The sequence below is a fragment of the Ostrea edulis genome, chromosome 4 (genome assembly GCF_947568905.1).
Source record: "Ostrea edulis chromosome 4, xbOstEdul1.1, whole genome shotgun sequence".
NCBI lineage: Eukaryota > Metazoa > Mollusca > Bivalvia > Ostreida > Ostreidae > Ostrea > Ostrea edulis.
Window position 1 is genome coordinate 41,441,159 of NC_079167.1, and position 12,710 is coordinate 41,453,868.

Below are 12,710 nucleotides of genomic sequence, written 5' to 3' on the forward strand. Positions count from 1 at the left end.
TGTGAGTGAGGTTAATGAGTTTCCAATGACTAGGCTCATTGATTGTTTGTGAGTTTGGTTAATGAGTTTTCAATGACAAGGCTCACATATGAGGCTCGACTTGTCACTTCAAGACAGTGCCCATTGTAATGCTCTTCTTTTCTCTTGGGAATTTAATCTATTCATTTTCAGTGAATATAAGTTCTGTATATTTAGTAGTATTCAAAATTGTAGAATTTTGTGTGATAAATGTTTTCTTTTGTCTTTGATTTAGATGTTCTGAGCGTTCTTATGATGTAAGCAAATTTCACAATAGAGTGGTCAGCTACCCATTCGACGACCACAATCCTCCTCGTTTAGAGTTGATCAAACCATTTTGTGAGGACCTGGATGATTGGTTAAGACAGGATGGTAGAAACATTGCAGCTATCCACTGTAAAGCAGGGAAGGTAAGCAATACAAAGCTTTAGCAAAGCAGGGAAGGTGAGCAATACAAAGCAGGGAAGGTGTGCAATACAAAGCAGGGAAGGTGTGCAATACAAAGCCTTAGTAAAGCAGGGAAGGTGAGCAATACAAAGCAGGGAAGGTGAGCAATACAAAGCAGGGAAGGTGAGCAATACAAAGCAGGGAAGGTGAGCAATACAAAGCAGGGAAGGTGAGCAATACAAAGCAGGGAAGGTGTGCAATACAAAGCAGGGAAGGTGAGCAATACAAAGTAGGGAAGGTGTGCAATACAAAGCAGGGAAGGTGAGCAATACAAAGTAGGGAAGGTGAGCAATACAAAGTCTTAGTAAAGCAGGGAAGGTGAGCAATACAAAGTAGGGAAGGTGAGCAATACAAAGCCTTATTGCATAAAATGTGCTCTATTTTCCCTATCATGATCTATCAATATTTGTCCTCTACCAGTTTGTAAAACTGAAAGGGACTATAAATTTCTCCATCTGTCTGTTTGTCTGTCTGTCAGTCTGTCCCATATTGATTTTCCAGACTTTTTTCCGTTATGCTTGGGAGGATTCATTTGGAACTTACAGTGTAGTTTCAGCATGGCAAACTACAGATCAAGTTTGGATTTTGTAACGTTTGATGGACAAGTTTTAAAGAAATTGATTTTTATGCTTTATGTATTTTATTCATTAGGATCAGGATTGTATTCAGATTTAAATGCAATAAAAGTAGGATGTCTGAATACAGGCAGTCGACGTTTTGTGATGTAAAGGGGTTAATGTGATACATTGAGGCATAAAATGATGCATCCATATTTTTTCGATACTTTTTAAAATATTTTGAAAATATTACTTATGATATACAGCATGAAAATAATTTATCATTCTTGATTGAAAATATCACTTTTATTTAGTTGATTATTGATGATATGAACACTTGCTAATGTTTTCCCCATTATATCCAAAAAATGTTTATGTTATGTGGACTAATCAAGAAGTCGATCAGGGCTAAATGGTACCAATAGAATTGAGCATTGATTGTTGACATAATTCTTGAAAAATGTATTTTTGTGTTGCTGATTAGAATTGAACTTCAAGACACTTAAATTTGAGATTTTTTCAAGAAATCCAAGTCAGATACTCTTCTATATCAGTCACAAATGTAAGTAAAATTTTCATAGCTGATAACTTGAGGTATATATTTCTTAAAGATTTCATGACTGAAGATGAGATAAATAGTGATAAAGAAAATCATGGCTATAGCCAGCCAAAAACAGTTCATTATAACTAAACTTCATTATACAGTAAAACACAGTTATATTGAACCTCCAGGGCCAACGATAAACAGTTCATTATAACAAAAATTCATTACACAATAAAACACAGTTATAACGAACCTCCAGGGTAGCCAAAAACAGTTCATTATAACCAAACTTCATTATTTCCAGTGAAATTTATGTCATTTTTCTCTCATGGTAGAATGAATATCACTTTGCAATAAGGCTTTTTTAGCGTGAATTTGTTATAAGTTTGTTTGTTATAAGCATGTTTAACTGTTATTTTTTTAACGTTGTAAGTCATTGTTTACCTGAGTGTTATGATTTACATGAATTTGTTATAAGTTTGTTTGTTATAAGCATGTTTAACTGTTAATTTTTACTTTGTAACTCATTGTTTACATGAGTGTTATAATTTCTGTTTGACAGGGTAGAACAGGAGTAATGATCTGTGCGTACATGTTACACAGGAAGAAGTTTACAGATGCTGATGCAGCACTGAAATATTATGGACAAACTCGAACCAGGGATGAAAAGGTATATCATTTGTTTATAAAGACTTGAGCCTGAAAATTGAGGATTTTGTTAGTAATAAGGTAGGGCCATCCTTCAAAAGTTGTTGAATTGCTGTGAACATGATTCATTATGTTGAGTAATGAGTTGATAGGTACGGAAAATAAATGTTTTTTGGTTCAACTTAAAATTAAGTTGGGGTTCGGTTTTCATGGCTGTAGAATAAACCCCACTGGTTTGTAACCTCGGGGAAAGGAACATTTCTTTATATTGTGGTAACTTTACTTCACAGTCATGTACTCTGAACCAACTCTTATTTTCGACTTTATTTAGTGACTTACAAGTGATAAACTGGCTATTTCTGTGACTGAGATAATCTTAAACAAATACGGAAGGTATGAAAGGACTCTTGCAGTAAGAAATATTCATAGTGATGAGGTTCTCATGAACCTCACAAAAATTTCTCGCATGTGAATAAAAGTTTGTTTATTGTGTATGTCATAATCATCCTTAATGTCCTGTCCATTGAAAACTGGTTAAGAGAGTCAAACAGTGCTCCTCTGTATCATCTCCAGCTCTCCTCTTCATTGTTTCTATCATCTCCAGCTCTCCTCTTCATTGTTTCTATCATCTCCAGCTCTCCTCTTCATTGTTTCTATCATCTCCAGCTCTCCTCTTCATTGTTTCTATCATCTCCAGCTCTCCTCTTCATTGTTTCTATCATCTCCAGCTCTCCTCTTCATTGTTTAGTTTCTATCATCTCCATCTCTCCTCTTCATGCCTCCGTGGCCGAGTGGTTAGAGCATCGCGCTCAAAATCACGCGGCCTCTCACCTCTGTCGGCGCGGGTTCGAATCCCAATCGCGCCGGTAAGTGAGAAAGTTTCCCAGTTTACTTTCGGAAGGTCGGTGGTCTCTTCCCAGGTACATTGTATCTGGGTTCTCTCTTCCACCAATAAAAACTGGGCACCACCAGATAACTGAAAAATTGTTGAGTGTGGCGAAAAAACATCAATCAATCATTGTTTTGTTTCTATCATCTCCAGCTCGCCTCTTCATTGTTTTGTTTCTGTCATCTCCAGCTCTTCTTTTCATTGCTTTGTTTCTGCACAGTAACTTTAGAGAGGTGAAGACTTATATATAATGACCAGCTTGGACATATTAGGTCACAGCGTCCAAGGATATGACCTCCGGTGCTAAAGATAACTTGAACATGGATCTGATTTTCTCATTGCACGAATATTGAAACCTGTGTAATCTGACATCTACTGGATGACAACGATTTTTTTTTTGTTGGAAAACAGAATGTGTTGAAATAAACAGTGTAAAAAAACAATGAAGAATGTAAAAAAAAGGGTCGTAATGCCCAGTGAAACGGTTTGTGCAGGTGTCGGATTGGGCAGTTTTCACTGTACATACACATGTATTTTGACATGCTTCTGAGACGTGCTTTATTTGTCTTGTTTGTCATACATTGAGATTCAAAGCTATCAAATAGAATGTGCAGCATAAAATATCATTTCTAAAATGAATTTCTTACCCCAATTCATAAAATGAAGTCCGTAATAGCTCCAAGTGACTGAAAATTTTTAAACCGTGTGTACTTTCAGTTATCACAGTCATTTTCATCGGTGCCACTAACTACCCACATTGACATCATTATTATCAATCGTCAAACACCTGTGATAATGTGATTTAGATAAAAATAGACAGGATAAGACATTTGTATATTTATAAAGACTTGTTATTAGCATAATTTATGTACTATAATGAATCAATATTGATAAATATTAGTATTTGAGTCTCTAAATCGTTATGGGTCCTTCCATCTCTTTTGGGTAATTAGTCATAACTACCGTTAATGGTTGGGATTGTGAAAGTACACACGGTTAAAAAAATTTCAGTCACTTGGAGCTATTACGGACTTCATTTTATGAATTGGGGTAAGAAATTCATTTTAGAAATGATATTTTATGCTGCACATTCTATTTGATATTTGATAGCTTGTTGCAATGCTCAAACACTCTGTGTAGTCGTATAGTGTCAGGGCCCAGCTAAAAGTCAACCAAAAAATAATAGGCATTTTTCCGAGTTCATTTCTGCATATCTTGGGAAGCATATGGAATTTTGGGATGAACTTTGGTAGTAATGTAGATTGATTATGTATGAATAAATTAAAATACAAAGTAGAATTTTATATCAATTAATTTATTGTTTTTACATCGGCTAACATGGGTACCCTATATTTAGAGTTCTATACCTTTACTCTTTATATAGTAAATTCGACCCCCAAGCGATGCAATTGCCTGTGCATGATACAATGTGTCGGGTACCTTCATGACCTCTATATGACCTTGAACTTTGACCTCAAGGTCAAAATTGATTATAGAGTTTAGACATAGTCATACCATAAGACATGGGTGTATCACCATGAGACTATGTGTCATGTACATTCATGACCTCTTTATGACCTTGACCTTTGATCTCAAGGTCAAAATTATAGGTTTATACCATGGATTTGTGTTCGGACTATATCTTCCATTTTCTTCTACAAAGGCATACCATATTTTTACACTCAGGAAAGATGTAATTTATACCTATTAACAACACCCTTTGGGAGATTGGGGGGGGGGGGGGGGGGGGGGTGTTACTCCTAGTTAGCATTGCACACAGTACCTCTTGTTTCAAACTTGTGTGAAACCAGTTTTTAAACCATTTGTGATGTAATTTGTTTTATAATTTTATTTTTATATTATATATAACTTGTTTAGTCCTGTATGTGATTGACCTAGTTATTTTATTGTGTTTCAGGAAGTAAATTTAACTTGTCTAATTCATTGTATAATTGACCTAGTTATTTTAATGTGTTGCAGGGAGTAAATTTAACTTGTCTAGTCCATTGTATAATTGACCTAGTTATTTTAATGTGTTGCAGGGAGTAAATTTAACTTGTCTAGTCCATTGTATAATAGACCTAGTTATTTTAATGTGTTGCAGGGAGTAAATTTAACTTGTCTAGTCCATTATATGATTGACCTAGTTATTTTATTGTGTTGCAGGGAGTAACTATACCTAGTCAAGTCCGATATGTGGAGTACTATGGGTACATGATTCGGCACAACCTCCAGTACAAGCCAGTCACGTTGTTACTCAGAGCTATTGACTTTTTCACTATACCTATGCATAATGGTGGAACATGCTGTAAGTATTAATTGCCACACTTTATGACACCCAGGAGTTTAAAGTACATGTTCAATCGTTATTTATAGGACCTACACAAGGAAATGAAGGGTTCATTTATTATGTTTTAATTCAGAATTAGTTTTATTTGATATATATATATATATAGTTTGTAAAAAAGAATTCAGTATTTGATACAGTAAATACATCCAATAATAAAAGTCAAGAAACACAAAACTCGAATAACATTTCACTGTTAGCGCTTTCAGCTTTAATGCCTCTTCAGACAGTTATAAAATGCATAAAAGCATAAAAGGGATTAAAACCGAAAGCGCTAACAGTTTTGTGTTTCTTTACTTTTATTATTGGATATATATATATATATATATATATATATATATATTTATATCCTGAATGGTAAAGAGTAACAGTTGAAGTCATTGATAGGTTGTTGGTGGGGGTGGGGGCTGGAGGTTGGTCATCTGTTGCAGTAGTTTTAAGGCTTAGGCCGATTAAAATTAATTGATAGATTATCATCCCTGCCCGCCCCTCTAAAAAGGGCCCATCCCAATTTTTTTTTTATTTTCGCAGAAATTACGTTTTCAAACTAACTTGCTTCCCAGTGACATGAGTGAATGATTAAAGTCACAGAATGTTGGTTTTATATCTTCTACCAAGGATTCTTTGAATGTTAACTTGACTAACACTTTGTGTGATGCCTTTTGTCATTATCTTTTTTTTTTCTCAGGGAAATAAAAATTAAAAAATTAAATCCTCCCACCCACCACATATTTTATGTGACCCCGGATGATAATCTACTGATTAAGTTGAATTGGCCTTAATAGATTGAGGGTTGTAAATTTCCTTTTAAGAAGAATAGTAATGTAGAATGTAATTTCCAATCCTGACTATGTTTTAAAAAGCACGGAAGTCGTACACATTACTTGGCTCACATCATGGTATGACCCGTTACAGACATTACAATACACCTGAAATGAGGAAGTAGATTCGACCGGGGACACAGTGGGTGTGTTTCCATTAAACAAATAGAGGAAAAATTTAAATTGTGTAGGTTTTAGTTAATTGATAAGAGTATAGCAGACACAAACTTGTACGTACGTCATTGATAAAGGAATTTTACGAAATTCATGACTCCTTGGCCAAGATTTTTTGGTGCTAAGATGAGGCTCTATGCTTCACTTTAGGGAATAATTTTTGGCAAAAATGCTTCATTTCTTTAAAAATGTGTTGGACTTTTAGCAACCAAACTGAGTGTGTGAAGCAATGAGCATGTAAGCTTCTATCAAAATTTGAACTTGTGAACCTAGGATCAGAGATTTTAGTGGTCCTGTAATACCTCTTCTCTTTCTAGATCCACCACTGCAATATGAATATAAATGTTATGATATTGGTGATATAGGAGATGATTGTATTTAGTATTCATGAAATAATGAAGAGAATGAAAAGTGAACAATATTCATATTCCCATAAAGAATACAAAATTAGGAGTTGGGCAAACACGGACCCCCGGACAAACCAGAGGCGGGATCAGGTGACTAGGAGGAGTAAGCATCCCCTGTCGACTGGGCACACCTGCCTTGAGCTGTACATATTGAATTGATCAGATAAATGGATTAATCTGCAGTTAAAATCATTGTGTAAAAAATGACTTAACAATTGGTAGCAGTTAAATTCATTGTGTAAAATATGACTTAACAATTGGTAGCAGTTAAAATCAGTGTGTAAAGAATTACTTAACAATTGGTAACAGTTAAAATCAGTGTGTAAAGAATTACTTAACAATTGGTAGCATTTAAAATCGGTGTGTAAAGAATGACTTAACAATTGGTAACAGTTAAAATCAGTGTGTAAAGAATGACTTGACAATTGGTAACAGTTAAAATCAGTGTGTAAAGAATTACTTAAAGGAAGTGAACATGAAAATGTGACAAAGGGTTTAAATTTGTCATTTTGATGTATATAATGAATTCTGAAAATCAATAAGATGTAGCTTTCTTTAGTAGGGAGATATTTCATAAAGATTAACGAATCTTTTCAATCCTTGGGAGCTGCCATATTGAAAAAATTATTACCTCCCTGCTGGGTTATCTCTTAGCATCCACTAGAGGGCAGCAGTGATGCTGATGTCAGTTGGACACATTGTGTATTTTTGGCACATTGTAAGCATCAACGTTAATATGTCATCAGCAGAAAGTGAATTAAATATGGGATATCAGTTTGAACCTGATATTACAGAGGAAGAAATTGTTTCTCAGAATAATTCTTCTTTACCAGAAATTTATTTTAATGAGAGAAGAATTATGTACATTCAAGGGGTGTCTTTGTTGTCATTTTATGTCAGATTACATAGATATACACATAAAGTGCAGCTCTCTACACCCATATTTTGATATGGTGTGTCTAAGTCCTGTTATAATTGATCCATGGATTTATGTATCCAGAGAAGAAGGGTCTCAGAGGACTTGGATAACAACTTGTTAATCAAGTAAGAAAACCACAAAAATGAAAAATACCTTCTGTATTCACATGTATTAAAATCTTAACACAACATGGCATTTGTGTGTAAATATTTCCAATTACACACACACGTGATATAATACAGTAACAATTCTGTTGCAGGCATGCTATCAAGATTTATGGCCTACAGACAGTTTATCAACTAGCTCAGACGCGGTCAGCCTCTTGGGTTGGGGGGAGGGGGTCAGAGTAGTTTTACCCTCATTTGTTGTGACATAAATTATGGGAGCATTTCCTAAAAGCACTGCAATTATAAAGGATTTCTTGAAACCTCAAATTTTGATACAGATTCTGAATAAGTAATTTTTATTAGTGTAAATAAATAATCTAACTGTAAATTGCATTTCTGAAATTTATCTGTGGTCCATGTACATCAATTATTATAAAATATAATATATAAATTATATGCCTATATTGCAGTACTTTTAAGACACAGTCACCTTAATTATCTCCAAATATTTTAAAATCTAATAAAATTAGTTGATTTGGAATCTTGAAATATAACAGTACTATAGTGCTTCTGAGTAAGTTCAGAAGTTGGAGGAACTGGAGTTATTTTGTGGGAGTGTTTTCTTCTTTATCTTAATGCATTGTAATTAGATTTGATTTCAATTCTTTTTGCTCCAAAACCTTATCCATCAATTCTAATATGAATCCAATAAATTTCTGCTGTATAATAGTGACCCAGTCAACAACAGCAATGTGTCTCATCTACGTCAGAGCACAGATGCATACTGGGAAATAATGGATGACCTCCATAAACCTTCAACTTAAGAGTGTTTAATTGATCAAATCTCGTAATAGAAACAAGCAAATTAAATTCAGGCCACACTATTTAGTTTCAGGAGGTCTTTTAAGTTTATTATGCAACAAATATTTTTTTCATGTTCACTTCCTTTAACAATTGATATGAAACACGTCAGACAGCATACCAAGTATCAGTAACCATGACTAAATAAAGATCATTCTTGGCACAGAATGTTTTTTATGTGACCAGGCTAGAGGTACCGGCCATAGTTTTGTAACAAAGAGAAAATAACTGAGGACATTCAGTGCTTAGAGTATGAAATATTCCCTCACTTCACCATCAAAATACAACACTTCTAATTTAGATTGTTTGATTGTGCTCCGCTCAGATGACCCTGAAGGCCCATCATCTTATCATTAGTTGTATGATGTTTACTTTTTTGTTATATTTCAGTACAGTAAAACATGATTGTAACGAACCCGATAATAATGCATTCATGCTTATTATACCTCCCGCAACAAGTTGTGGGGGGGGTATACTGGAATCGGGTTGTCCGTCTGTGTCCGTCCGTCCGTCTGTAGACGCAATGGTTTCCGGGCTCTAAAGCATTATCCTTTTCACCTACCGTCACCATATCATATATATGGACTACCCATGGGATGAAGATGTTCCCTATCGACTTTGGGGTCAAAAGGTCAAAGGTCAAGCACACTGGACATTGAAGTAGCAATATGGTTTCCGGGCTCTAAAGTGTTATACTTTCCACCTACAGTCACCATATCATACATATGGACTACACATGGGATGAAGATGTTCCCTATTGATTTTGGGGTCAAAGGTCAAGCGCACTGGACATTGAAGTAGCAATATGGTTTCCAGGCTCTAAAGCATTATCCTTTCCACCTACAGTCACCATATCAAACATATGGATTACCCATGGGATGAAGATGTTCCCTATTGATTTTGGGGTCAAAAGGTCAAAGGTCATGCGCACTGGACATCGAAGTAGCAATATGGTTCGGTTTGTCATGCCATTTGTTTTTTACACTGAGAAAAGAGGTAGTTTATACCTATTACCAACACCCTTTGGGAGATTGGGGTAAGCGGGGGGTATTCTTAGTGAGCATTGCTCACAGTACCTCTTGTTGTGAAGTTAGATTTATCCCCGTATGAGAGGAAAATAACGAAAAATGTTATTGGATGTAACAAAGTTTGCTTGTAACAAAATGTTTTCGGTGCCCCTGGAGGTTTGCTATAACCCTGTTTTACTGTAGTTGTAAACAAATTCAGAATGGATATATGGACTAAACTGCAGGAAAGTTAGTTATCTTTAAATGACAGTTAACTTACTGTTTAAATTTTACATCTATGTAGCATTAACAGAAGTTATTTGTCAGTTGTACTAAACTAACTTTCATGCTTCTGGATCCTGATCATTTTACGCTGCAACTGCAAGTAGCATATATTTGTTGTTGAAAGATTGACTTGGGTTTAATGGTCATTTTACAGGTCCATTTTTTGAAGTATTTCAACTTAAAGTGAAAGTATATACCTCAAAGACATACGAAGATATTAGGAAAGGGCAGGACAAATTCTCCATGGGAACAGACCAGTCGGTCCCTCTGTGTGGGGACATCAAGCTGGTCTTCTACAACAAACCCAGGCTGACCAAGAAAAAAGTAAGAGGAGTATACAGATAAATGTCTTCAGTTGTTTATTGTTATGTGGTTATCCAGTGTAAGCATGGGTGAATGTGTAGATATTACCTCATCCTGCCGTGTCTGCCTAAGTACGGCGTTTTACCTGGATGTTTAATTGGGTTGGGCAGGGGGTTGAAATATACAGCATTGAATATCCTAGTTATTTTCAAGGTTTCTTGTTGAAATTTATTTTTATAAATATTCAGGTATGTAATTCATTGCAGTTTCAATACCATGATTTTATTCAAATTTAAAGTAGTGAAAATTAATGACAGTGAAAATACATGATATATAAGTAAGTAGGGTGTGACACAAAATTCAAATTAAATAATTCATGATTATGCCCCCTTTGAAGAAGAGGAGGAATATACCTGCAGGTAAACAAGTTTTGATTTACTCAATATCTTGAGAACCCTAAATATCAAACTATAAATACACAGGTTGGTCATGACTAGTAGATGACCCCTACCGGACTTTAGGTCATGGGAGTCAATGTGACAGGTTTTCTAGCATGTCAATGGCAATTAAAGTCCAACTGATAACTAAAGCATCCTTTATTTAGTGGGCATCAAGCTTCATACATAGGTTGGTCATGATAAGGAGATGACTTCTATTGATTTTCAGGCCCATCGATCTAAGACTTTTTAGGATGCGTACAGTTAATTTTTGTCTGACAACTGAACAATCTTTATTGTGATAATAATCAAACTTCATTGGCTGGTTGATCGTGACCAGTAGGTGACACTTATTGATTTCATGCCAAAAGGTCAAAGGTCACAGTGTTTTCTAGCGTACCCACAGCAGCTGTTCAATGTTCATCTAATTCCATTCGCAGGTATTCTGGTTTGTGCAGTTTACATGTCTGTATTAGACTTCATAAGCAGCAAATCGGTTATCACCAGAGTGTTAGGACTCTTCTGGTTTTCAGGTCTAGAACTTACCTAGCTGCAGAACTGTAGCTCTCTGGAAAAAATACTGTGTTCCGTCACAACATTTTTTCAGAGAGCTACAGTTCTGCAGGTAGAACTCACCATAATCACTGAACATGGATTTCAATTTTGGAGAAAAGAAGCCTATGTTTTACAAACATATCTTGTTATATGATGAAAATATGTTAATACATCTATTTTAATGGCTTGGAATTCTGACAGAAGTTACGGTAGAATGTAAATATGAAAAGGTGAAGATAACGAACAGTAATTAATCTCGTAACTCCTATATGGAATACAAAATTAAAAGTTGGGCAAACACGGACCCCTGGACATACCAGAGATGGGATCAGCTGCCTAGGAGCCTAATATGTTTAAAAACTACTGGAAAGGAAAATCACTTCTCTCTAAGCGTGAATTCATGATAAGCGTATTTGCTGTAACTGTGTTTTACTGTAAAATGTTTAGTTTCATGTGAGTGAAATATCTGCCTCTCTTATTTTCCAGGAGAAAATGTTTCAGTTTTGGTTCAACACGTTCTTTGTGGGAAAGGATGACTACAACACTCCCTCCCAGTACACGAATGGGAAAAGCCCATCAGTGACAGACCCGAGTTTATCCAAGTATCTGACCTTGACTGTGAACAAGGTTGAATTGGATAAGGCAAATAAGGACAAAGCACACAAATTCTTTAGTCCCAATTTTAAGGTGAATGAAGTTGCTTTGAATGACTATAAATATCAGCAATATTTGTATATTCCTTTTGAATTACATCACCTAGCTGGCTAGCTTGGTAGGTTTACATGTTGACTGCTGATCTGTAGATCACAGGTTCGAGTCTAGTAAGAGTTTTAATTTTTTGGGTTACTTTCTATCAAAACTGCACCTTTTGACTATAAAATTGTTTTATATTTCAAAATATTGTTGTACATATCCTCCACTTTTCATCCATATCAGATTTCTCTGGTGTGTTATTCCTCGTTGATGTTCAATTTTAAGCTGTTAGATTACAGATAGGAAGTTAAACAGTCATGCGAATAATGCAAACATGTTATTTGAAAAATAATGAACATAAGGTATTTTACAAACAAATATGTATATTTTTAAAAATGACATATTTTCGTTATTTTCTTATATTACGATGTCATTGATTTCATCTGAAATCTTAGGGTATTTTATTTCCCACTTTGATATATAGTACATTCTGGGATTCCATGATGTAAAAGAAGATGCAGTAATAAGATTCTAATAAAAAGTTGCAGCAAAAGAAATGTAGGGCTGTAGAATATTAGTATTTTTTCTCGTTAAATTGAGGTGTTACTTACATTATGGGGTGACATTTTTATCAACAAGTGAAAAATTTTTGATACTTTTCTGAAGATTCAAATACTTTTCACGGATTAGG

The 12,710-nt window shown here is 35.0% G+C and overlaps 2 protein-coding genes across 4 annotated transcripts in view; both read left to right on the top strand.

Moving 5' to 3' along the window:
• LOC125670090 (uncharacterized) overlaps positions 1 to 12,710 on the top strand; it is a 675,065-nt gene that overhangs the window by 482,415 nt on the left and 179,940 nt on the right. The gene's annotated exons all lie outside the window — the stretch shown is intronic.
• LOC125670142 (phosphatidylinositol 3,4,5-trisphosphate 3-phosphatase and dual-specificity protein phosphatase PTEN-like) overlaps positions 1 to 12,710 on the top strand; it is a 28,108-nt gene that overhangs the window by 7,742 nt on the left and 7,656 nt on the right. For all 3 annotated transcript variants that reach the window (XM_056162650.1, XM_048905128.2, XM_056162649.1), the window contains exons 5-9: positions 254 to 428; positions 2,129 to 2,236; positions 5,270 to 5,411; positions 10,186 to 10,355; positions 11,813 to 12,013. In XM_056162650.1, the coding sequence (XP_056018625.1) occupies positions 254 to 428; positions 2,129 to 2,236; positions 5,270 to 5,411; positions 10,186 to 10,355; positions 11,813 to 12,013 (796 nt within the window). The remainder of the gene's footprint in view (positions 1 to 253; positions 429 to 2,128; positions 2,237 to 5,269; positions 5,412 to 10,185; positions 10,356 to 11,812; positions 12,014 to 12,710) is intronic.